At 48.5% G+C, this 26,892-nt stretch overlaps 1 protein-coding gene and 1 pseudogene across 2 annotated transcripts; one reads left to right on the forward strand and one right to left on the reverse strand.

Moving 5' to 3' along the window:
• Positions 1-2,211: 2,211 nt before the first annotated feature.
• LOC119952204 (gastrula zinc finger protein XlCGF8.2DB-like) lies at positions 2,212-25,478 on the reverse strand. Of its 2 annotated transcripts, XM_038775837.1 has the most exons (3): positions 25,347-25,478; positions 21,853-22,909; positions 2,212-4,996 (listed from the first exon to the last, which is right to left on the reverse strand). In XM_038775837.1, exons 2-3 carry the CDS (start codon positions 22,585-22,587, stop codon positions 4,271-4,273), a joined length of 1,461 nt encoding a protein of 486 aa, XP_038631765.1. In that variant the 5' UTR covers positions 22,588-22,909; positions 25,347-25,478; the 3' UTR covers positions 2,212-4,270. The 2 variants fall into 2 exon arrangements, with proteins under 2 accessions (XP_038631765.1, XP_038631764.1); XM_038775836.1 differs by lacking the exons at positions 21,853-22,909; positions 25,347-25,478 and adding an exon at positions 13,043-13,180 and having other exon boundaries at positions 2,212-5,383.
• The window catches only part of LOC119952241, an 89,274-nt pseudogene continuing 75,570 nt past the window's right edge, over positions 13,189-26,892 (forward strand).

Consider the following 26,892-nt stretch of genomic DNA (forward strand, 5'->3'; position numbering starts at 1 on the left):
GAAGCCCAGCGAACCATGTGCATATGTTCTGGGCATGTCCGGTGCTGGAAGGGTTCTGGAAGGGGGTGGCAAGGACGGTGTCGAAGGTGGTGGGGTCCAGGGTCAAACCAGGATGGGGGCTTGCAATCTTTGGGGTCGGGGTAGAACCGGGGGTACAGGAGGCTAGGGAGGCCGGAATACTGGCCTTTGCGTCCCTAGTGGCTCGACGAAGGATATTAATTCAATGGAAGGACGCGAGGCCTCCAAGCGTTGAAACTTGGATTAACGATATGGCTAGCTATATTCAGCTAGAAAGGATCAAATTTGCCCTGAGAGGGTCGGTACAGGGATTCTCCAGGCGGTGGCAACCTTTCCTTGACTTTTTAGATCAGAGATAGACGTTCGGGGTCGTGGCAGCAGCAACCCGGGGGGGGGGGGGGGAGGGGAGAGGGGAGAGAGAGGGGAGAGGGGAGAGGGGAGAGAGGGGAGAGGGGGGAGAGAGGGGAGAGAGGGGAGAGAGGGGAGAGGGGGGAGAGAGGGGAGAGGGGGGAGAGGAGAGGGGAGGGGGGAGGGGAGAGGGGAGAGAGGGGAGAGGGGGGAGAGAGGGGAGAGGGGGGAGAGGGGAGGGGGGAGGGGGGAGGGGAGAGGGGAGAGGGGAGGGGAGAGGGGAGAGGGGAGGGGGGAGGGGGGAGGGGGGGAGGGGAGAGGGGGGAGAGGGGGGAGAGGGGGGAGAGGGGGGAGAGAGAGGGAGAGGGAGAGGGAGGGGGGAGAGGGGAGGGGGAGGGGAGAGGGGAGGAGGGGGGGGAGGGGGGGAGGGGAGAGGGGAGGGGGGGAGGGGAGAGGGGGGGGAGGGGGGGGCAGCAATGGTCGTGGGGGGACATGCACGACTGTAACGCGGGCAAGTCTGCTCGCTGCTCATGTCTGAAACTGTAGGCTGCCTTGTTTGTTAAGTTGTTGCTGGGGGGGGGGGGGGGGGAGGACTGGTGCGCGCGAGAGGGCGGGCGAGGGAGGGATATTTGCCTAGAGGGATTGTGTAGTATATAATTTAAAAAATAGTAGGGGTAAATGTTTGTATGGAAAAACTCTTTCAATAAAAATTATTTTAAAAAAAAAGTTATTAGGAAGGCTGATGGGATGTTGGCCTTTACCACAAGTGGATTTCAGCACAGGAGTAGTGAAGACTTGCTTCAATAGTATAGAACCTTGGTTAGACCCCAGCTGGAGTACTGTGTGCCGTTTTACTGCCCTTATCTTAGGAAAGGTTTTATTGCCACAGAGGGAGGGCAATGAAGGTTCACCAGACTTGTTCCGGGGATGGGAGGACTGTCCTATGAAGAGAGATTGGGGAAACTGGGCCTGTATTCTCTCGAGTTTTAAAGAATGAGAGGGGATTTCATTGAAACCTACAAAATACTGAATGGAATAGACAGGGTGGGTGCAGGTGAGACGATTCCCCTGGTTTGAGAGTCTGGAACCAGGGAACACAATTTCAAAATAAGGGGGAAGCCACTTAGGACGGGTCTCGGAGGAGACATTTCTTTACTCAGAGGGTTGTGAATCTTTGGAATTCTCTATCCCAGAGGGCTGTGGGAGCTCAGTCATTGAGTGTGTTTAAAGCAGAGACTAATAGATTTCTAAATCCCAATAACACAAAGGGATATGGGGATAGTGTGGGGGAAAAGCATTGAAGTGGATGATCAGCCATGATCGTATTGAATGGTGGAGCAGGCTTGATGGGCAGATGGCCAACTCCTGCTCCTATATTCCAATGATCAAAGATAGGTAGGAAAGTAAATTGTGAAGGGGACAGAAGGAGACTACAAAGTGATATAGATAGGTTAGTGAATGGGAAAAGATAGATAGGTTAGTGAGTGCGAACAGAGTATAATGTGGGAAAATGTGAAATTGTCCATTTTGGCAGGAAGAATAATAAAAATTAACTCACTGGTGAAAGGTTGCAGAGCTCTGTGATTCAGAGGGATCTCGGTGTCCAAGAGCATGAATCACAAAAGGCGAGTATACAGGTACAGCAAGTAATTAGGAAAGCTAATAGAATGTTATTGTTTATTGTGAGGGGAATTGAATACAAAAGTAGGGAGGTTATGCTTCAGTTATACAGGACATTGGTGAGACCACATCTGGAGCACTGTGTACAGTATTGCTCTCATTTAAGGGATGATGTCAATGTGTTGGAAGCAGTTCAGAGAAGGTTTACTGGACTCATACCTGGAATTGGAGGCTGGTCTTATGAGGAATGATTGGACAGGCTGGGCTTGTGTCCGATGGAGTTTAAGTGACTTGATTGAACCGTATAAGATCCTGAGGGGCCTTGACAGGGTGGATGTGGAAAGGATGGTTTATCATTTGGGAGAATCTGGGAATTGGAGTCACTTTAAAAGAAAGAGCTTTCCCCACCTGAGGAAGGAGCTGTGCTCCGAAAGCTCGTGATTCAAAACAAACCTGTTGGGCTTTAACCTGGTGTTGTCAGACTTCTTACTGTTTCCTATTTAAGGTAAAGGAGAACTTTTCTTCTCTCAGAGGGTCGTGAGTCTTTGGAACTCTTCCTCAAAGGGCAGTGGAAGCAGAGTCTTTGAATATTTTAAAGGCGGAGCTGGATAGATTCTTGCCAAGCAAGGGTTATCGGCGGGGTCAGCGGGAATGTGGAGTTGAGATTACAATCAGATCTGCTGGGAACATATTGAAAGATGGAACAGGCTCGAGGGGCCGAGTGGCCTACTCCACCTACTGATGTCTGACTAATGGGTCTGTGGTTCCCCATTTTCTCCCTCTCTCCTTAAATAGTGGGGTTACATTTACCACCTTCCAGTCTGCAGGAACCATTCCAGAATCTATAGAATTTTGAAAGATGATCACCAATGTATCCACTATCTCTACAGCCGCCTCTTTCAACACTCTGGGATGTAGAGCATCAGCTTTTGGGGATTTACTAACTTTCAACCACATTAATTTCTCCAGTTCTACTTTTTCACAAATATTAATCTTTTAAATTCCCTCATGCTCACTAATTCCTTGCTTCTCCAGTGTTTTTGGGACAATTTCTGTATCTTCCTCCGTGAAGACAGACACACATTGTTTAGTTTCTCTGTCATTTCCTTATTCCCCATTATAAACTCTCCTGTCTCTGCCTGGAATGGACCCACATTGGTCTTTGCTAATCTTTCCCGTTTCACATTCCTACAGGAGCTTTTCCAGTCGGTTTTTATGTTTGTCGCCAGTTTGCTCCCATATTCTATTTTCTCTTTATCAGTTTCTTGATCCTCCTTTGCTGAATTCTAAAACAAGTTCCCAATCCTCAGGTTTACTACTATTTTGGCCACTTTATGAGCCTCTTCCTTTGATCTAATGGAATCTTTAACTTTTCTTGTTCACTACGGTTGCATCACTTTTCCTGGTGGATTTTTGTTCCCTAAAGGAATCTATATTTGGTGTATTTATCTGCAATGAAAGTTGCCAAAGGACCAGAGGCTGATCACCTCTTTGAGAGAGAGAGATAACTGGTGGTTTAACCTGAGGGTCACCGTACCTCAGGCGAGGGGCAATGTTGAGAAGGTGGATCCTTCATGGATAACCTCAGCCAGTGTGACAGTTGAACCCCGGCTATTGGAGTCACTCTGCATCATGAATCAGCCATCCAGCCAACTGAGGTAACTGACCCCCGGTAGATATATAATAATTCCTTAAATATTAGCTATTGCCTGTCTCCCATCATACCATTTAATGTGGTTTCCCAGTCACCTCAGACAACGTCCCCTCACACCCTGATAGTTTTCTTCTGTGAGAAACACCGAGATGAATTAAACAAAAAAACCTTGTAACCACCAGGGCCCATCTTCATGGCAATGTGGCAGGATTTGGGGGGCATCCAAATGGAAAGGCAAACTGAATATCTTCTCACTTCCAAACACCCCTTCACTCTGTGATCCTGTGAAATTTTAAACAAGGTAGTCACAACAATGCTCACAGAGTGTCAGCCCTCTGGAGACAGCCGTGAGAACAACCAGTCCAGCAGAAAGAAACCCTCCCCATTCACCAGCTGTCAGAATGAACAAAATGCAGTCCTGGATGTAATTGAGAGCGGAATCAATAACAGCAAAATCCAACCCCTGTAATCACTTGAGAACTTGTTTGTGTCTCAGCAGGTGCAATGAATCATGGATTCCCTTCCCACACTGAGAGGAGAACGTTCTCTCCCCAGTGTGAACTCGCTGGTGTGTCTGCAGGTTGGATGGATCACTAATTGCCTTCTCCTACTCAGAGCACGTGATTGCCTTCACCCCATTGTGAACTCGGTGGTGTGTCCGCAGGTTGGATGAATCACTGAATCCTTCCCACACTGAGAGCAGGTGAATGGCTTCTCCCCAGTGTGAACTCGCTGGTGACTCTGTAGGTGGGATAACTGAGTGAATCTCTTCCCACACTGAGAGCAGGTAAATGGCCTCTCCCCAGTGTGAATTCGCTGGTGTTTCTTCAGATCCGGTAACCGAGGGAAGCCCTTCCCACACTGAGGGCAGGTGAACGGCCTCTCTCCAGTGTGAACTCGCTTATGTGTCCGCAGGGCGGATGAATGTCTGAAATCCTTCCCACACTGAGGGCAGGTAAATGGTCTCTCCCCAGTGTGAACTCGCTGGTGTGTCTGCAGGTTGGATAACTGAGCGAATCCCTTCCCACAATGAGAGCAGGTGAACAGCTTCTCCCCACTGTGAACTTGCTGGTGTGACTTCAGACTGGATAAGCGAGGGAATTCTTTCCCACACTGAGAGCAGACAAACGGCCTCTCCCCAGTGTGAACTCGCTGGTGTGACTTCAGACTGGATACCTGAGTGAATCCCTTTCTACACTGAGAGCAGGTGAACGGCTTCTCCCCAGTGTGAACTCGCAGATGTTTCTTCAGACTGGACAACAGAGTGAATCCCTTCTCACACTGCGGACAGGTGAATGGCCTCTCCCCAGTGTGAACGCGTCGATGAATCTCCAGCAAAGATGGGAATCTGTATGCCTTCCCGCAGTCTCCACATTTCCATGGTTTCCTCATGTTTTGCATCTCCTCGTGTCTCTCCATGTTGGGCAATCAGTTGAAGCTTCGTCCACACACAGAACACGTGTACGATCTCTCCACGGTGTGAATAGTGTGATGTGTTTTCAGGCTGTGTAACTGGTTAAAGCTCTTCCCACAGTCAGTGTTCTGGAACACTCTCACTCGTGTGTGCGTGTGTGTGTGTGTGGCTCGGTGTTTTTCCAGTCACACTGATGTTGAAAATGGGCAAACAATTCTCCTCCTAGATTCAAAGGCCGATGATATTCAGATCCCAAGGTATCGAGTGACTCTGTAAGACCGAGACGTGACAATTGAGATTTCAGTCTGTAATTCCTCCTCTTGTAATATCTGTAAAAGGAGTTTACAAAAGTCAACACTCAGTACAGGATAGAAATTCAGAACAGAGAAATCTAGTTTCTTTGGAACATTCTTTCCTCTCTCATTCTCCAATATCTCGGCTCTAATACCACAAGACCATAAGACAAAGGAGCAGAATTAGGCCACTTGGCCCATCGAGTCTGCTCCGCCATTCAATCATGGCTGATATTTTCTCATCCCCATTCTCCTGCTTTCTCCCCATAACCCCTGATCCCCATATCGATCAAGAACCTATCTATCTCTGTCTTAAAGACACTCAGTGAATTGGCCTCCACAGCCTTCTGCAGCAAAGAGTTCCACAGATTCACCACCCTCTGGCTGAAGAAATTCCTCCTCATCTCTGTTTTAAAGGATTGTTCCTTTAGTCTGAGGTTGTGTCCTCTGGTTCCAGTTTTTCCCACAAGTGGAAACATCCTCTCCACATCCACTCTATCCAGGCCTCGCAGTATCCTGTCAGTTTCAATAAGATCCCCCCCTCATCCTTCTAAACTCCAACGAATACAGATCTAGAGTCCTCAACCGTTCCTCATACGACGAGCTCTTCATTCCAGGGATCCTTCTTGTGAACCTCCTCTAGACCCTTTCCAAGGTCAGCACATCCTTCCTTAGATATGGGTCCCAAAACTGCTCACAATACTCCAAATGGAGTCTGACCAGAGCCTTATACACCTATTCCCCAAACCTAGTCTCCAGGGAGCAGACACGGAGGGACGGAGTTTCGCAGCTGTGAGTACAAAAACTTTATCTCAGGGCTTCGCAGCCGAGTCCCCAGGGAGCGGACTTGGAGGGGCAGGGTATCAGAGCAGTGACTGTAGGAAGGATGAGCTGGCTGACCACTGCACCCTGGTACAGGACGCCATTCAAGCAGGGGGAGGAAGTGGTAGTTGTCGGGGATTCTATAATTAGGGAAACTGATAACATCCTTGGAAGCGGGACCGAGAGTCCCACAGGGTATGTTGCCTGCCCGGTGCCAGGGTGAGGGGCATAACTTGCCAGAAGTCCCGAAAAAATGAATAGTCGATAGAGGACAGGGACTTAATACAATTAACATAACAATACAATCACTAACTAGGAAACTAATGGAACTAAAGAGTGACAAATTCCCAGGACCTGACGGCTTCCATCCGAGGGTGTTAAAGGATACAGTCGGGGGGCAGATTGTAGATGCTCTAACTAGAATCATCCAGAGTTCCCTAGATTCGGGACAATCTCTCTGGATTGGAAAATTGCACTTGTTGTTTTTTAAGAAAGGTGAAAGGGGGAAACCCGGGAATTACAGACCAGTTTGCCGAACATCTGTGGTGGGGAAATTGCTGGAGTCTATAATCGGAGATGGGGTAACTGACACCTTGAAAATTTTCAGTCGATCAGCGAGAGTCAGCAGGGATTCATGAAGGGAAGGTTATGCCTTACTAATCTTATTGAAATTTTAAAGAGGTGACCAAGCTACTGGACAGGGGAATGTCTATGGATGTCATTTATATGGACTTCCAGAAGGCATTTGATAAAGTTCCACACAAGAGAATGTTAGCTAAGGTGGAAGCTCATGGAATTCAGGGCAAATTACTGACCTGGTTTGGAAATTGGTTGAGTGGCAGGAGAGAGTGGGGGTGATGGGTATTTAGTGAGGGGCAATGAAGACTCCAACACTGAGTTGTAGAGGAAACAAAACTTATTTTATTTATCATTAACTATCTACACAGCTCCAGTAGTGCTCTACTGGGTTCTCTCACATTGGTGCAAGGCGATATTGACAGGCAAGGCGATATTGACAGACAAGGTGAATGGCCAAAATTGTGGCAGATGGAATTGAATGTAAGCAAATGTGAGGTTATCCATTTTGGACTTTCTAAAGTACTTTCTGAATGGAAAGAGGTTCGGTACAGTGGATGTCCAAAGGGACTTGGGGGGGGGTTCAGGTGCATCGATCCTTCAAATGCGAGGAACAATTTCAGAAAATAATCAAAAAGCTAATGGAATGCTAGCATTTATATCGAGAGGATTGGAATGTAAAGACACAGAGGTTATGCTGCAGCGATACAAAACCCTGGTTAGACCCCACTTGGAGACTGTGAGCAGTTCTGGGCACCACACCTTAGGAAGGATATTTTGGCCTTGGAGGGAGGGCAACGTAGGTTTACAAACAGGATACCTGGGTTACAGGGGTTGAATTACGAGGACAGATTCATCAAATCAGATTTGTTTTCACTGGAATTTAGAAGGTTAAGGGGTGATCTGATCAAAGTATTAACAGGGAAAGACAGGGTAGACAAAGATAAACCATTTCCACTTATTGGAGATTTCAAATTGAGGGGGCAAAGTCTCAACATTAGGGCTGGAGCGTTCAGGGGAGATGTTGGAAAGAAGTTCTTCATTCAAAGGGGCATATCAGTGTCGTCATTGGATACCGAACATCAACTTACCATGTATTTGGAAGGTCTCTTAACCCATTCCCAGCCCATTGAGCCATCGCACATTCCATGTTATCAGCCGTACCGGGGGCTTACGCCTCCATTCCCCGCTCCCGTCTGCCATCCTCACCTTTTAGCTCTATCCCTGTTAATTTCACTCTGTACCTGGCTCATCCACGAAGGCCCTTTTCTCTGCCCCTGACCTCGTCCCATCCCCCCTCCAGAGAAAAGGGCCTTCGTGGATGAGCCAGGTACAGAGTGAAACAGGGGTAGAGCTAAAAGGTGAGGGTGGCAGACAGGTGCGGGAAATGGAGGCGTAAGCCCCCGGTACGGCTGATAACATGGAATGTGCGATGGCTCAATGGGCTGGGAATGGGTTAAGAGACCTTCCAATTACATAATAAATTTTATTTTTATAAATTTAGATTAGCCAATTATTTTTTCCAATTAAGGGGCAATTTAGCGTGGTCAATCCACCTACTCTGCACATTTTTGGGTTGTGGGGGCGAAACCCACGCAGACACGGGGAGAACGTGCAAACTCCACACGGATAGTGACCCAGAGCCGGGATCGAACCTGGGACCTCAGCGCCGTGAGGCGGTTGTGCTAACCAATAGGCCACCGTCCAATTACATAATAAGTTGATGTTCAGTATCCAATGACGACACTGACATGTCAAGGGGTTGTAGGTGGCACTTGCTCAGGTGATGGAGCTTTGTATGGAGTGTATTCAAAGAAAATAAAGGTGTTTGGGAAAGAAGCAGAACTCTTGACTCTTTACTCAACAGCAGCTACAAGCTGACATAATGGACCAGTGAAGAGATCTCGGGTCTTTAAACTCGAAGGGGTTTAAAAGTGGAGGTGATCATTTTGCTGGATATGCACCTCCACGTGAAGGACCAGGTTATTCTGAGGAAGGGATGGGTGGGTCGGGTTTTCCACTCGGGGTCTGATTCAAAGTCGTGGGGAAGGCAATTTTGATGAGTAAGAAAACGGGTTTGTGAGTGTGAAGGAAGCGAGGGACCCGGGTTGGAGATATGTGATGTTGAGTGGGGTATTAGAAAGGATGCTAGTGGTATTGGTGAATGTGTATGCACCACACTGGGATGATGTGAGTGGGTTATTAGAAGGGGCACCAGGGTATTGGTGAATGTGTATGCACCAAACTGGGATGATGTGAGTGGGGTATTAGAAGGAGCACCAGGGTATTGGTGAATGTGTATGCACCAAACTGGGATGATGTGAGTGGGGTATTAGAAGGGACACCAGGGTATTGGTGAATGTGTATGCACTGAATTGGGATGATGTGAGTGGGGTATTAGAAGGGGCACCAGGGTATTGGTGAATGTGTATGCACTGAATTGGGATGATGTAGATTTTATGAGGGGGTTGCTACCAGCAATCCCAGACTTGGCGATGCACCAGTTGATTATGGAAGGAGATTTTAATTGTGTCCGAGAGCCGAGGGTAGATAGATCAATGGGTAGGATACGACTGGCAAAGGAGCAGGGCAGGTTTATGGAAAAGAGGGGAAGGGTGGACCCATGGAGCTTCAAGAAACCAGGGGGAAGGGAGTATTCCTTTTCTCACATGTCTATAGGGTGTATTCATGAATTGACTTTTTTATGGTGAGCCGGGAGGTTTTGGTTGGGGTGGAGGGGGCAGAGTTAACGGGGACAGTAATCTGCGCCTCACTGGCTGGAGATTCAGCTTAGATTGGGACGGGAGCAGAGGCCGGGGTGGAGGCTCGATTCGGGGTTGTTGGCAGATGGAGGGTTTTGTGACAAAGTTCAGGCTGTAATTAAAGATGATGTAGAATTGAACCAAAAACAGTGAGGTGTTGGTGGCCACTTTTTGGGAAGTGCTAAAAGCGGTGGCCCGCGAGGAGATTATCTCATTCAAGGCACATGCAGATAGGGAAAGGAAGGAGGAATATGAACGGCTAACAAACAAGGTAGTCGAGGTAGAAAAGAAATACCCCAGGGCGCCCAACACGGAGGGATTGGGGAGGAGGAATAAATTACAGAGGCAATTTCATAGGGTGTCAACAAGGAGGGCGGTAGGAAGCTGCATGTGGTCAGGGGGATGCAGTATGAATACAGGGAGAAGGCGAGTCAAATGTTCGAGTATCAGTTACGGAGGCAGGCTGCGTCCAGGGAAATATTGAAGATATGGACTGGGGCAGGGGATGTGGTGTCGGAGCCGGAGAAGATAAAGGAGGCGTTCAGGGATTATTGTAAGGAGCTGTACAGGGCGGACCCAGGGGTGAAGAGGGGCACATGGGATGGTTTTTAGATTAACTGGAGTTTCCACAGTTGGAGGAAGAGAAGAGATGTTGGAGGCGCTAGAGGAGCCCGTGGAGTTGGGGGAGATATTGGATAGCCGAAGGGTTATGAAGTCGGGGAAGGCCCCAGGGCCCGATGGCTACCCAGTGGAATTTTATAAGGGGTTTGCGACAGTCCTGGCACCACAGCTCTTACCGGAGTTTAATGAGGCATTGCTCCAGGTGTCCATGGATGAGAAGGCATTCGACCGGATGGAGTGGCAATTCCTGTTGGAGGTTCTGGGAAGGTTCGGGTTTGGGCCAAGGTTTGTGTTATGGGTGCCTGTTATATGTGGCACCGAGGGCGAGTGTGCGGACCAATTATATGGGTTCACATAATTTTGAACTACACAGGGGAACAAGGCAGGGGTGCCCGCTGTCACCACTTCTATTTGCGCTGGCCATAGAGCCTCTGGCAATGGATCTTATGGGATCAGCTGAGTGGCAAGGGATTCCGAGTGGACGTAGGGAGCATCGGGTGTCGCTATAGGGTGTATTCATGAATTGACTTTTTTATGGTGAGCCGGGAGGTTTTGGTTTTGATGACCTATTATTGTATGTTTCGGACCCACTGGAGAGCACGGAGAGGATCATGGGCCTGTTGGGGAAGTTTGGGGCATTCTCGGGATACAAGTTAAATTTAGGGAAAAGCAAAGTGTTCCTGGTGAACGAGTTGGGTCAGTGAGGCAATCTAGGGGGCATGCCATTTAAGCTGGCCAGAGACAGATTCAGATACCTGGGGATTCAGGTAGTGAGGGAAAGGGCGGTGCTACATAAATCAAATTGAACAAAACTGGTGGAGGAGGTTAGGGAAGATCTGAAGAGGTGGCACACGCTGCACTTGACTTTGGCAGGGAAGGTCCAAGTGATGAACATGAACATTCTGCCGAGGTTCATATTCCAGACACTCCTGAACTTTGTACCGAAGGCCTTCTTTCGAAAACTGGATATGATTATTTCAGACTTTATATGGGCAGGGAAGGTGACAAGGGTTAAGAGGACCCTGTTGCAGAGACAGAGGCAAGAAGGGAGGGTTGGCATTGCCAAACCTGCTACATTATTACTGGGCGTGAATGTGGAGAAGGTGAGGCTGTGGTGGGAAGGAGAAGGGGTAGGATGGATGAGGATGGAGGAAGAATCCTGTCGGGGGTCCAGCTTGAGGACTATGGTGACGGCGGCACAGCCAATGGTGCCAAGGAAACACTCGGAGAGCCCTGTCGTGTAGTCCATGGTGAAGATCTGGAACCAGCTGAGGAGGCACTTTAGGATAATGGGGATGTCGGTGTTAATGCCATTGTGCAAAAACCACGGTTTTCAGCTGGGGAGGATAGATGGCATGTACAGGAAGTGGAGAGAAGTGGGGTTGGTTAAGGTGAGGGATCTGTACCTGGAAGAAGGGTTTGCCAGTATAGAGGAACGAAGGAGAGGGTAGAGCTCCCAAGAGGAAGTAGGTTTAGGTACCTGCAAGTACCTAACTAATGGCGGCCATTAATCTTTAAATTTTCACAGGGAATGTACGGGCATCCATCATCCTATCAGAAGGAAAAAGATCCTCTCCGTTCTTTAGGAGAGAGTTGACATAGCTTTATTGCAGGAAACTCTTCTGGATGATGAAGAATACTTTAAATTGAGGCGGGATTGGGTGAGGCAGGTTTTTTTTGCCTCCTTTTCATCAAGTAGCAAGGGTGTGGCAATCCTTATTAATAAAAATATCCCTTTTAAGGTATCCCTAATTCGGCTTGTGGATGTTTGGAGAACTTTGCACCCGAGGGGCGGAGATTTAATCTTCTTTTCAGCCCCACATTAATGTCATACAAGAATCGACAACTTTTTTAATATCAAGGATGATCCTACACCTGGTGTCCTCTTGCACCGTAGTGAACATCGATTGTGGCCTTTAATGCTCCCCTTTCTGTGGAAGAGGTGTCAAAGCCCATGAAGGAGCTGTAGCCGGGTAAAGCACCAGGACCGGATGGCTGTAGGTGTGAGTTTAATCTGGGGTTTGAGGGTTTGTTAGACCCGTTGAGGGCCTATATTGTCACTCTTTAGACTCGGGGATGCTGCCACTGACTCTTCATGAGGCTAATATCGATTTGATTGTTATTGGCTAATCTCTCTTTTGAATGTTGATTTGAAACTGCTGTCTAAAGTTCTGGCGAGAAGGCTGGAGGACATCCTTCTGACAATCATGTGGGAGGACCAGACTGGGTTTATAAGGGGAAGGTTTTACAGTAACAATGTTGGAAGGTTGCTGAATGTGACTTGGCTTTTCAGAAATATGCATTGGATGGGCTGGTGATCTCCTTCGATGCAGAGAAAGCTTTTGCTCGAGTCAAATCATCTGGTGCATACAGTGCGATGCTTCAGATTGGGCGAGGATTATATCGAGTGGATTCAACTGTTATTAAAGGTAAAGTTCCAGAAGACCATTGGCTATTTTCCCCTTTTGAGGGGTAGAGCTGACTGGTGGTGATTTAACATGAGGATCACCACACCTCAGGTGAGGGACAAGGTTGAGAAGGTGGGATCTTCATGAATAACCTCAGCTGGGAATTAAACCCACGCTGCTGGCCTTGCTCTGCATCACCAAACAGCTGTCCAGCCAACTGAGCTGAACCGGCCCCTGATATATTACAGGCTGGCCAGGGGCAGGGCTCATGGATGGTTTATGGTTGTTGTATTTCAGCTTCAGAGAGGGTCAAGACCAACAAATGTGTCCGTGTGGGAGCAAAGGATGTCAATGTCTTTAAAGAGAGAGAGACCTGGGCCAAGCTTTGCAGAGTCTGCACCCTCCCTGGATTCACTTCCTTTCCCTTCAGTTGCTGCAAGTGACCAATTGAAGGTCAGAATGAGAAAAGAAATGGAAAGGGGGAGAAAAGAAAGTGTTTTACTCACAGATGTTGGAGACAGGAGGAAGTTTCAGTCTGGGTGAAACTCACTGTCCGTTTTATGAGGTCACAATGCAGCCCTCCCTGAATCAACCAATACAAATCACTCTGTACGTGGTGACGTCCCGGGTTCCATCGCGCAGGCACGACTCGCGGACACGGAAGACCCGCCCCCTGCACCTCCTCGACGGTTTCTCGGCAATCGGCTGACGGATAGAGCCAGAGTGAGAAACCGCTCGGTGATCTTCCTCTCCCCCGGCCCGCAATTGCGCATGCGCAAGGAAGGGGAGATTGCGCATATGCACGAGATCCCATCCCCTTACCTTCCTGCTGAGTGTTGACCAATGGGACGACTTGGAGGACCAGAAGGACTGTGGTCCTCCAGCCAATTAGACCTCGGGCTTTGTGTGACTGCTTGATTGAACTTCACACAGACGGAAACCTCCTCCTGTCTCCAACAGCTGTGAGTAAAACACTTTCTTTTCTTCCCCTATCCATTTATTTTCTCATTCTCACCTTCAATTGGTCACTTGCAGCAACTGAAGGGAAAGGAAGTGAATCCAAGGAGGGTGCAGACTCTGCAAAGCTTGGTCCAGGTCTCTCTCTCTCTTAAAGACATTGACATCCTTTGTTCCCTCAGCTCGACACATTTGTTTGTCTGGCTAAAAGGATCGTCTCTTTCCAAATGTTCACAATAAATCGGCTGGTTTCCCCAGGAGATAGCTGACATTTAAGGGGACAGTAAATTAATATAGGATGTCTAGTGTTGTTATATGGTACAGATTAGATAGATTATTTATGGCTCGGTAATAAAGTACATTTATTATTATTTCCAGTGTAATATGTACTGTGGCTGTGTTATATAGTTCCAGTCACGATGGCACAGAACGAGTGTGTTCAGCAACTACAGTCCATGCCGACTCTCTGTCGGACAACCCAGTCAGTTCCATTCCCCCTGATAGCCCCAATCCATTGCAAGTTTATTTCCTTAAAATACCAATTTCATATTAAAGTCATAAATCCACTCCACTGCCGCCACCCTTGTATAAAACAAATTCCAGGTCACAACCACTCAATATCTAAATAAAGTCTTCCTTTGATTCTCCTGTTAACTCTAATTAGTAAATATACTTATCTGTAGATGATGAAGTGAGTTCTCAAAGCAGAGGCACCTTATGTCATATTTATATTAAATTTATATTATTTGCTATTACACTAAAAAGATATAAATCCTAGCTGCCACATTCCTGCAGAGGATCAGGTCATGTAGACACACAGTGGATAGTTTATTCAGCAGAACTCCGCTTACCGGCCGCCCCCAGGCAGCTGTCTCTGAACAATGGAACCAGCTAACGAAGTCAGGATAAGGAAGTCTCAAGCTTGTGACGTATTGTGAAGGCCCAAGGACAGCTGATGAGGGTTGTAGAAAACATCATTTAGAGGCCTCTGCCTTTCCATGAGCTGATCATGCAGCCCCATCATGTTGAGTAACTAATTTCATTGGATTGATACATAATCTAGAATCTATATGATTGGCTCATGTCCAGGCGAGGTGGGCAGAGTGAATGTTCTGATACTGTGTCCCCAGTGGCTTACTCCCCGCCGGCGTAATCATTAAATGTTTGGAGCAGACCCGAATGCTGAGTGATTCTTTTGGATTCATTCCCGCTAACAGTAGATTTTTAGGTTTTGAAAGAAAGGGATAAGCAGTAATCTGTCAATCAGTCGGAATCAGCACCTTCAGGAGAATTGGGACGGTGAATATTAGATACAGCAGAGTGAGAATGGAGGAAGAGTGTGTGGGGTGGAGATTTACAGCCTTGGGGAACGAGAGAGCAAAGAATTTTCCATTGAATCTAAAACTGACTGTTCAGAATTTCAATCCTGTACTGACAGTGATGACTTTTCTAAACTCCTTTTACAGGATATTAGAAGAGGAGGAATTGCAGACTGAAATCTCAAACTGACTGAGTCACTTGATTTCTTTGGACCTGAACATCATCGGCATTTGAATCTCGAAGGAGAAATATTTGCCAGATCTGTGTGCTTCAAAAGATTTGAAACATCAGTGTGACTGGGAAAGCACCGAGACACACACACCCTAGTGAGAGTGTTCCAGAGCACTGACTGTGGAAAGAGCTTTAACCAGTTACACTGCCTAAAAAAAATCACACCATTCACAGCGGGGAGAGACTGTAGACGTGTTCTGTGAGTCGAAGAGTCTTCAACTCATCATCGATCTTCGATGGAAACAAGGACACTTGCACCATGAAGAAACCGTGGAAATGTGGTGACTGTGGGAAAGGATTCCAGTCCCCATCTGCACTTGAAACCCATCGACGCAGTCACACTGGGGAGAGGCCGTTCACCTGCTCTGAGTGTTGGAAGGGATTCAGCGATTCATCCAACCTGCTGTCACACCAGCGAGTTCACACTAGGGAAAGGCTATTCAACTGCTCTGAATGTGGGAAGACATTCACTCGTTCATCCTCTCTGCTGCGACACCAGCGAATTCACACTGGGGAGAGGCCGTTCACCTGCTCTCTGTGTAGGAAAGGTTTTACTCAGTTATCCAGCCTGCAAATACACCAGCGGGTCCACACTGGGGAGAGGCCATTCATCTGCTCTGAGTGTCGGCAGGAATTCAGTCAGTTATCCCACCTTGTAACACATCAGCGAGTTCACACTGGTGAAAGGCCATTCACCTGCTCGGAGTGTGGCAAGGGATTCAGTCGGTTATCCCAATTGCAGACACACCAGCGAGTTCACTCTGGGGAGAGACCATTCACTTGCTCTGTCTGTGAGAAGGGATTCACTGATCCATCCTACCTGTTGATACACCAACGGGTTCACTCTGGGGGGAGGCCATTCACCTGTTCTCAGTGTGGGAAGGGTTTTAGTCAGTCATCCCAACTGCTGATACACCAGCGGGTTCACACCGGGGAGAGGCCATTCATCTGCTCCGAATGTGGAAAGGGATTCACTGATTCATCCGCCCTGCAGAAGCACCGGCGAGTTCACACTGGGGAGAGGCCGTTCACCTGCTCTGACTGTGGGAAAGGATTCGCTCAGTCTTCCCAACTGCTGACTCACCAGCGGGTTCACACAGGGGAGAGACCGTTCTCCTGCTCTGAGTGTGCGAAGGGATTCACTCAGGTGTCCAACCTGCTGAGGCACCAGTGTGTTCACAAGTGATTAAAGGAGTTGGAGTCTGTTGTTATTGCTGCTGTTAATCACATCCACGATTGAATTGTAACATAGAATCATAGAACCTGTACAGTGCAGATGGAGGCCATTTGACCCATTGAGTCTGCACCGATCCTTGGAAAGAGTACCCCACCTAGGCCCACGCCCCGACCCTTATCCCTGTAACCCAGTAACCTCACCTAACCTCACTTGATTCTCTCTTGGACACTAAGGGACAATTTAGCACCTAACCTGCACATCTTTAGTCTGTGTGAGGAACCCGGAGCACCCGGAGGAAACCCACGCAGATATGGGTAGAAAGTGCAAACTCCACACAGTCACCTGTGACCGGAATTTAACCCGGGTCCCTGGCGCTGTGAGGCAGGAGTGTGAACCACTGTGCCACCGAGCCATCCCTGGGCCAGAGCCATCCCTGTGCCACCGAGCAGTCCCTGTGCCATCCCTGTGCCACTGAGCCGTCCCTGTGCCATCCTGCCGTCCCTGTGCCACCGAGCCATCCCTGTGCCCCTGAGTCGTCCCTGTGCCATCGTCCCATCCCTGTGCCATTGTGCCATCCCTGTGCCACCAAGCCGTCCCTGTACCACCGTGCTGTCCCTGAGCCACTGAGCCGTCCCTGTGCCATCGTCCCATCCCTGTGCCACCGAGCCATCCCTGAGCCACCGAGCTGTCCCTGAGCCACCGAGCTGTCCCTCTGCCACCGAGCTGTCCCTGTGCCACTGAGCTGTCCCTGTGCTACCGAGCCGTCCCTGTGCCACTGAGCCGTCCCTGTGCCACCGAGCTGTCCCTCTGCCACCGAGCTGTCCCTGTGCCACTGAGCTGTCCCTGTGCCACCGAGCCGTCCCTGTGCCACCGAGCCGTCCCTGTGCCACCGAGCTGTCCCTGAGCCACCGAGCCGTCCCTGTGCCACCGAGCCGTCCCTGTGCCACCGAGCTGTCCCTGAGCCACCGAGCTGTCCCTGTGCCATTGTGCCGTCCCTGTGCCACTGAGCCGTCCCTTTGCCATTGTGCTGTCCCTGTGCCATCGTGCCGCCTGTGCCACCGAGCCGCCCCTGTGCCATCGTGCTACCCCTGTGCCATTGTGCCGTCCCTGTGCCATCGTGCCGTCCCTGTGACACCGAGCCATCCCTGTGCCATCGAGCCGTCCCTGTGCCATTGTGCTGTCCCTGTGCCATCGTGCCACCGAGCCGCCCCTGTGCCATCGTGCCACCCCTGTGCCATTGTGCCGTCCCTGTGCCATCGTGCTGCCCCAAACATAAAGGATTAACAGCTGGGATGTGCTAATGTATGAAACGGATGATGATGTCCCCGTGGCATCAGCCAGTTCGTGTGTTAGACTCAGAGAGATTGGAATCCTGTCTCTGAGCAGCATGCCTGCTCTGTAACCTGTTCAGATGTTGTACTAATAAACTATTTTTAAGCAGATATGAAAAGATGTCTCTAGTTTGTGTCGGAGCCGATAGTCCAATATAGAAGGACACATCAAAGAACATGGTGGTAGCGTTGAAGATGTTGATGTAAAAAACATTTTGGTCATATCGAAGGAGGAGGTTCACTGGAGGGAGAGGTGATGATGACCCTCCCTGTTGAGCAGTCCTTGTCCTTGTCCTGGAGGAGGAGGTTCACTGGAGGGAGAGGTAATGATGACCCTCACTGCTGAGCGGTCCCTGTCCTTGTCCTGGAGGAGGAGGTTCACTGGAGGGAGAGGTAATGATGACCCTCCCTGCTGAGCAGTCCCTGTCCTTGTTCTGGAGGAGGGGGTTCACTGGAGGGAGAGGTAATGATGACCCTCCCTGCTGAGCAGTTCCTGTCCTTGCCCCACCCGCAGAGGCCAGCAGTGCGGGTTGTGGAAACACCATTTTCTCTGGTACCGAGCTGCATCAGGTCTTCACGAAATGAAGCAAAAGCTTCAAGTCAGCTCCTTTCTTGTCTGTTACTGGACCGACTGCATCAATGTTCTCAAAGGCCGGTGTGCAGGCGTCACTGCAGACTTTGTGTACATTCGTAAAACTGTTGACACGTATTTTAGACGGCTACAGAACACCTGGACACTAATTTGGGAGGGGGTGGGGAGAGATGTAGTATAACGGGTTAACAGATGGCACATGCTACTGTATGACGTGGATGCTGATTTATTAACATGTGTTAGACTCTCAAGGGAGGGTTGAAATGGCGCCGAGGAGTAACATGCCCACTCTGTAACTTATTTAGATGTAGAACTAATAAACAAGTGTTAAACAGACACCGGAGTAAGTCTATAGCCTAAGAATCAAGTCCCATGTCTAGTGTCCAATCTAAAAGGACACATCTCAGAATAGGGATGTTTGGTTTGTGTTTCCTGTCTGCAAAAACCTCTACTCATCGCCTGGGAAAGGAGATTACAAAGGACATCGCTGAAAGTAAAGGGCAGAAATCCAGAACTGATAATTCCAGTCATCAGAGAACATCCTTTTCCTTCTCAAACTATAAATCACTGTTCCCCCGCACACTCCCTATTGATTGTAACCCTAATGTATCCTCCCATCACCCTGCCATGGGCACCTCACTAACAGAGACAGGAAGGTGCTGGAGGACGGACTGGGAAAGGGGCCTCCACCAATCAGGGCCTGAGGGGGGTGGGCGTGGTGTTATTGGGGCTGATGGTGCCGTGCCCACAGGGTTCAGTGCCCGTGTCCAAAGCAGGGAGTCACAGGAACAGGGTACACAGGAACCAAAGAGAAACCATTTGGATCCTGAGCATTGTGAACATCCTTTACTCTGGTTGTCTTTGATCCTCAAGTCATTTTGTCTTTCTCACCTTGTATGTTTGATTAATAAACGTTTATTATAAAATATTTGATTTTTCTGGACTTTTTATGAATAGATAGATGTACTTTAGGGAAAGTGGGTGAGAGGGGTTGACAGGCTCTTCAACAGAAAGTGCGTCCCTCCAAGGTAATTGGCAAAGGAGCTAGAGGGGGAGATGAGATTTTATTTTTGACACAGCGATGTTAGAAATGGGGTTCAGGGGCGGCACGGTGGTGCAGTGGTTAGCACTGCTGCCTGTGGCACTGAGAACCTGGGGTCTATCCCGGCCCCCGGTCACTGTCCGTGTGGAGCTGCACATTCTCCCCGTGTCTGCGTGGGTCTCACCCCCACAACCCAAAGATGTGAAGATAGGTGGATTGGCCATGCTAATTTTACGCTTAACTGGAAACTCTAAATTTTAGGGAGGCAATTAGCCCATTTTCCCCTTTTCCCAAACTCTGAAATGATTCACAGTGATAACCCTTATTGGTGACAGTGGTTAGATGTTATTCAGTATAAATAAGAGCTGACACAGGCTAATGTCTGAGCAGTAATATCAAAGTGCAGCAGCATTCCCATTACACTCTGGGTAGAAGCACCATCTCCAGGTAAATGCTCCCTGCTCTGCCCCAGATGCCATGGTCCCAGTCAGTGGAATGTGTAAAACCTCAACAAATCTCTGTGCTCAGGGAATCCCTTCTTATACTTTATTACATCACAAAGGCTATGGAGACTGATTTAACCCAATCATTGCCGAACTAACATTTGAACAGACCAATTACAAAGCCTGTCATTGAACCATTGTACCCGCCCAAGCCACGTCAAACTCTCAAACAATTGTCTTCCCCACGCTTCGTCAGGGAGTCAGCATTCCCATGACAAGCAGTGAAAACATGGTGGCCTTGACACCCAGGTGTTGTCTAGGATTCCAGGCATTCTTGTTTTCTCTGTCCTCTGGGAGCTGTTTATCTCCCTGTTCCCACACAACAAGTCGTCTGTTCTCAGCTCTGCTCGATTTCTGCTGGAGTTTGGTCCCTTTTACACCTTTCGGATCAATAAAACATTTGGTCAGTGAAGACCCAAACCACAATTTCCCATCCTGTCACCTGTCAACCATCCTTACCCAGAGCGTAATCACAACAGGAATAAAAACAGGAGAAGTGTAACAATCAAATTCAAAATAAATCCACAGCCAGACATAGAATTTAATTTAATGTTCACTAATTAGCAAGATTAGCTTCAGTCCATGTCACCATGAATTTAGGCTTGTCATTTTTCACATGTATCAAATCACAACTGCACACTCACACCAGTTTCCCAAAATCATGTCACATATTCGTAACTCTCAGATGCTCTGACAAAGAGTCATCGGACTCAAAACGTTAGCTCTTTTCTCTCCCTCCAGATGCTGCCTGACTTGCTGAGAATTTCCAGCATTTTCCCTTTTGTTAATGAATTGGAGTCTGACATAGGAGTCCTTGTTGTCGAGATGCTCCAGGAATGAGTGTAGGGCCAGGGAGATGGCGGTGGCGTCTGCAGTGGACAGGTAGGACCATGGCGGTATGCGAATTGCAGTGGATCAAGGCATTCTGGGAGTCCGGAGTTGATGTGTCTCATGGCCAACCTCTCGAAGCTCATCATAATGATCGATGCCAAGGCCACCGGATGGTAGTCGTTGAGGCACGTTGCCTGGTTCTCCTTTGGCACCGGTATGGATGGTGGTCTTCTTGAAGCAGGTGGGAATCTCGGAACGGAGTAGGGAGAGGTTGAGGATGTCCGGAAACATATCCGCCAGTTGGTCCGCACAGTATCTGGGTGCACGACCAGGGATCCCGTCAGGACCTGCCGCTTACCAAGGGTTCACTTTCAAGAAGGCCGATCTGACTTTGGAGGCTGTGCGGTTGGTATGTCACAGGTTTGTGTGTCCAAGGTTGCTGGGGCAGTTGACAAAGGTTTGTTGGTTTCCTGTTGAAGTGAACATAGAATGCATTGAATTTGTCAGGGAGGGGTGCCCTGTTGCCAAAGATTCTTCTCGGCTTTGCAGCTCATTATGTTGTTGAAGCCTTGCCACAACCGACGAGAGTCCATGTCATTAGTCTGTGACTCTAGCTTAGTCTGGTATTGTTTCTTGACATCCCTGTTGGCTTTGTGGTGGTCGTACCTAGATTTCCTGTATAGGTCAGGGTCGCTGGTCTTGAATGCCTCAGACGTGGCCTTCAGTACGGAGGGAATCTCCCGATTAAACCATGGTTTCTGGTTGGGTAACATAGATATTACTTTCTTTGACACACAATCTTCTACACACTTGCTGATGAAGTCTGTGATGGTGCTGGCAAACTCGTTTCGGTTGGCTGCTGAGTTCTTGAATATGGACCAGTCCACTGACTCCAAGCAGTCGCGTAGGAGCTCTTCCTTTACAGCGGACCAGCATTGCACGACCTTCTTAACCGGATTCTCCCGTTAAGTTTCTGCTTGTATGCCAGGAGAAGGAGCTCCATCTTGTGGTCCAATTTTCCAAAGTGCGCTTGGGGGATGGATTGAGAGGCCCCCTTGATGTTTGTGTAGCAGTGGTCAAGGATTTTGGGGCCCCTGTTGGGTCAGGAGATGTGGTGGTGGAGGCAGTACACTCGAGGTTGGCCTGGTTAAAGCCCCCGGCCATGATGAACTAGGCCTCCGGGTATTCTGCTTCATTGTTAGGTGTGACCTCGCTCGTGTTTGATCAGGTTGGATGAGGTTCTAAAGCTCCTTGTGCAGTGAGAGCAGCTGAACGGTCTCTCCTCAGAGTGAATGCGCTGGTGGGACATCAGTAGCTGAGAACTTTTGAAACCCTCCTGCAGTCAGAGCATTTAAAGGGTCTCTCATTGGTGTGAGTGACACTGTGGCTACGCAGGCCGGATAATTGAGCAAATCCCTTATCACACACAGAGCAGATGAATGGCTTCTCCCCGGTGTGAAGACGCTGGTGTGTCTGCAGGTTGGATAACTGAGTGAATCCCTTATCACACACAGAGCAGATGAATGGCCTCTCCCCGGTGTGAGCGCTCTGGTGTCTCTTCAGGGAAAATAACTGAGTAAATCCTTTATCACACACAGTGCAGATGAATGGCCTCTCCCTGGTGTGAACTGTCTGGTGTCTCTGCAGGTTGGGTAACTGAGTGAATCCCTTCCCACACACTGTGCAGATGAACGGCCTCTCCCCAGTATGAGATCGCTGGTGTCTCTTCAGGGTGGATAACTGAGTGAATCCTTTATCACACACAGTGCAGATAAATGGCCTCTCCCCAGTGTGAACTCGCTGGTGTCTCTGCAGGATGGATAACCGAGTGAATTCCTTTCCACAGTCAGAGCAGGCAAACGGCCTCTCCCCAGTGTGAACTCGGTCGTGTCTCCGCAGGCCGCCAATGTCAGTGAATCCCTTTTCACACCGAGAGCAGGTGAACGGCCTCTCTCCAGTGTGACTGCGTTGATGCCTTTCCAGCTCGTGCGGGTATGTGAAACCCTTCCCACAATCCTCACATTTCCATGGTTTCTCCATGGTCCGGGTGATCTTGCATCTCACCATGTTGGACGATTGTCCACATACAGAACACGTGTACAGTCTCTCTCTGCTGTGAATGGTGCAGTATTTTTTCAGGCTGTGTCACTGGTTTAAGCTCTTTCCACAGTCAGTGCTCTTGAACAGTCTCACACAGATGTGTGTGTGTCTCAGTGCTTTTCCAGACACACTGATGTTTAAAATCTCTTGAAGCAGACAGAATAGACAAACTTTTCTCCTTCTAGATTCAAAGGCCGATGATCTTTGGTTCCCAAGAATTGAGTGACTCAGTTCTTGACGTTATATTTAGTTTGAGATAGAGGCCTCGAACTCCTCTCGTTTGAACTTCCTGCAAACAGATTTTACAATAGTAATCATTGTTAATACAGGATAGAAATTCAGAACAGACAATTCTAGTTTCTATTGAACATTCTTTCCTCTCTCTCTTTCCCTGAAATGCTTAAATCTCTATCCCACACACTCGCCCTCCATTCTCACTCTGCTGTATCTAATATTCACCCTCCCAATTCGCCTGAAGGTGCTGATTCAGGCTGAACTGATAGATCCAAACTTACGGCGTCCTGCCCTGGACACAGAGACCTGAAAATCTTCATGCAGGCTGCCAGACAGATATATGTCTATATTACTGGATGAAAAATGTGTGTAATATACAGACTGTATTCACTTACTTTCCCTCCCAATTTTCCTGAAGGTGCTGATCAACAAATCTAAACTCACTAAAACCTGTACAAGAGGAGAGAATCTCCATATAAGGACATTTACTGATTAGAGATGGGGAAATCTGAGGAAGAATTTTATTTAGTCATGGAGTGGACATGACAGGGAACTCACTGCCCACAAGGGTTGTGGAAGTCGAGATGATCAATAATTCAAAATAAAATATGAAGAAAATAAGCTTTCAGGGGAACAGGGATATTGAGTGGGAATGGGACTGACTGGATTACTGTACAGAGAGTCAGCATTGACTGGAGTTCCCAAATGGATTCTGTCAGCGTTGCAATGACTGTATGACTGGAAATATATAATGTAGGTAGAGAAGTATATTACAAAACTAGTGGTTCTGTCATGAAATACATCTAATACATACCATATAACACTAGATATATCTCTGTCCGATATAACATTAAAAAAATTAATTTAGGGGATGAGAGAGTCGCTAGTTCAGCCAGCATTTATTGCCCATCCCCTTCAGAAGGAGGTGATGAGTTGCCTTCTTGAACCGCTGCAGTCCTTGAGTTGTAGGTACATCCCCTGTGCTGTCAGGGAAGGAGTTCCAGGATATCGCCCCAGCAACAATGAAGGAAGGGTGATATATTTCCAAGTCCATCTGGTGAGTGACTTGGAGGTGAACCTCAAGGTGGTGGGGTTTCCAGTTATCTGCTGCTCTTGTCCTTCTAGATAGTAGTGGTTGTGGGTTTGGAAGGTGCTGTCGGAGGAACCTTGGTGACTTACTCCAGTGCATCTTGTAGATGGTAGACACGGCTGCCACTGTTCATCGGTGGTGGAGTGTTTGAATATTCGTGGAATGGGGAGCTGTCAAGTAGGCTGCATTGTTCTGGATGGTGTAGAGCAGCATCGTGAGTGTTGTTGGAGCTGCACTCAACCAGGCAAGTGGTGATTATGCTATTACATGCCTGACTAATGCTTTGTATATGGTGGACAGGCTTTGGGGGTCAGGAGGTCCGTTACTCACTGTAGTCTTTGGTCTGCCCTGGTGGTCACCGTATTAATATGGCTCGTCCAGTTCAGTTTCTGATCAATGGTAACTCTCAGGATCTTGGTTGTGGAGGATTCAGCAATGCTAATGCCACTGAATGTCAAGGGGCGGTGGTTAGATCCTCCTTTGTCGGAGATGGTCATTGCCTGGCACTTGTGTAGCACAAATGTAACTTGCCAGTTAACAGCCAAAATCTGGATACTGTGCAGGACATGCTACATTTGGACATGGACTACTTCATTATCTGAGGAGTCATGAATGGTGCTGAACATTGTGCAGTCATCCACAAACATCCCCACTTATAGCCTTGTGATGAAAGAGAGGTAATTGATGAAGCAGCTAAAGATGATTGGGCCCAGGAGTGTGCCCTGAGGAACTCCTGGGGCTGAGATGATTGACATCCAACCACCACAACCATCTTCCTTTGTGCCAGGTATGGCTCCAACCAGCAGAGAGTTTCCCCCGATTCCCATTCACTCCAGTTTAGCTGGGGCTCCTTGATGCCATAGTCGGTCAAATGCTGCCTTGATGTCAAGGGCAGTCACTCTCACCTCACCTCTGGCATTCAGCTCTTTTGTCCATGTTTGAACCAAGGCTGTAATGAGATCAGGAGCTGAGTAACCCTGGTTGGACCCAAACTGAGCGTCCGTGAGCAGGTTTTGCTGAGTAAGTACCACTTGATGCGCTGTTAATGACTCCGTCCATCACTTTGCTGATGGTGGCGAGTATTCCGACAGGGAAGTAATTGATTGGGTTTGATTTGTCCTGTTTACGTTCCCTTTAATGTCAGCCGTCTCCTGTGGAAACCAGCCCTTTAAATGTGAACATTAGGAAAGAGACCATAATTTTAGCCAGACAAATAAATGTGTCAAGCTGAGGGAGCAAAGGATGTCAATGTCTTTAAGAGAGAGAAGGAGAGAGAGAGAGCTGGGCCAAGCTTTCCAGGGTCTGCACCCTCCCTGAATTCACTTCCTTTCCCTTCAGTTGCTGCAAGTCACCAATTGAAGGTGACACTGTCTTGAAGGAGAAAAGAACGTGTTTTACTCACAGATGTTGGAGACAGGAGGATGTTTCAGTCAGTGTGCAGCTCAAGCTCATTCAGGGTTGCGGGAACAACAGCTTTGCTCGGCACAAACTTCCATGTCCAGCTTCCGCATTGAGACAATGGGGGAACTCTGATTGGCGGTGCGGCAGAGTTCTTCCGGTCCTCCAATCTTCCTATTGGTCAACACCTCAGCAGTAAGGCCAGCGGACGTCAGCTCCTCGGTAAATGCGCAGCTTCCCCTTCCGTTAGACATGCGCAGTCCCGTATCAGATGTTGGGGAGGGAGAGATCACCGATGGCCGGAACTGTCAGCCGGTTGCCTGGAAACGGTCTCGAGTATGTGCTGGGGGAGGGGGAAGAGAGGGCGGGGGCGGGGTACGTGTGTCCGCGCGTCGGCGTGGGCGCTCTAAAACAGTGACGTCACTGCGGAGCGAATTTATTCCTATTGGCTGATTTAGAGGACGATCTCCTTTGTGATGTCACAATGTGGACGTTGGACAATGAGTTTCTGACTAAAACTTCCTCCTCTGGGCAACATCTGGGAGCAAATCAATGTCCCCCCCTTTCAGAAGGTCATAAAGATATAGGAGCAGAGTTAGGCCATTTGGCCCATCGAGTCTGCTCTGCCATTCTATCATGGCTGATCTCATCCTGGCTTTAATTCCACCGTCCTGAGAGTTCTCCATAACCCTTCAACCCGATTAAAAATCTGTCTAATTCCTCCTCCCTAAATTTACTCAGTGTCCCAGCTCCACCGCACTCTGGAATAGTGAATTCCACAGATTCACAGCCCGTTGAGAAGCAGTTTCATCTCAACTCTTTAGAATTTGTTACCTCTTTTCAAAAATAATTTTTATTGTCACAAGTAGGCTTACATTAACACTGCAATGAAGTTACTCTGAAAAGCCCCTTCGCTCCACATTTTGGCGCCTGTTCGGGCACACAGAGGGAGAATTCAGAATGTTCAAATGATCTAACAGCACGTCTTTGTGGGCTTGTGGGAGGAAACCGAAGCACCCGGTGGAATCATAGAATTTACAGTGCAGAAGGTGGGCAGTCAGCCCATCGAGTCTGCACCAGCACCTGGAAAGAGCACCTCACCCCCGCCCAGGCCTCCACCCCATCCCCGTAACCCAGTAAACCCACCTCACCTTTTTGGACACTAAGGGCAATTTATCATGGCCAATCCACTTTTATAATGGCCAATCCACCTGACCTGCACATATTTGGACTGATGGAGGAAACCGGAGCTCCCGTACAAAACCTATGAAGACATGGGTGGAACATGCAAACTCCACACAGCCAGTGACCCAAGCTAGAATCGAACCTGGAACTGTGAAGATATGAAGCAACTGTGCTAAACACTGTGCTACCATGCTGCCCATCTAATCCTATGATGTGGAGATGCCGGCGTTGGACTGGGGTGAGCACAGCAAGAAGTCTTACAACACCAGATTCAAGTCCAACAGGTTTGTTTCAAACAATAGCTTATGGAGCACTGCTCCTTCCTCAGTCTTATCCTCAGACTATTACCTCTCGTTCTAGAATGC

The sequence above is a fragment of the Scyliorhinus canicula genome, chromosome 17 (assembly GCF_902713615.1).
Source record: "Scyliorhinus canicula chromosome 17, sScyCan1.1, whole genome shotgun sequence".
NCBI lineage: Eukaryota > Metazoa > Chordata > Chondrichthyes > Carcharhiniformes > Scyliorhinidae > Scyliorhinus > Scyliorhinus canicula.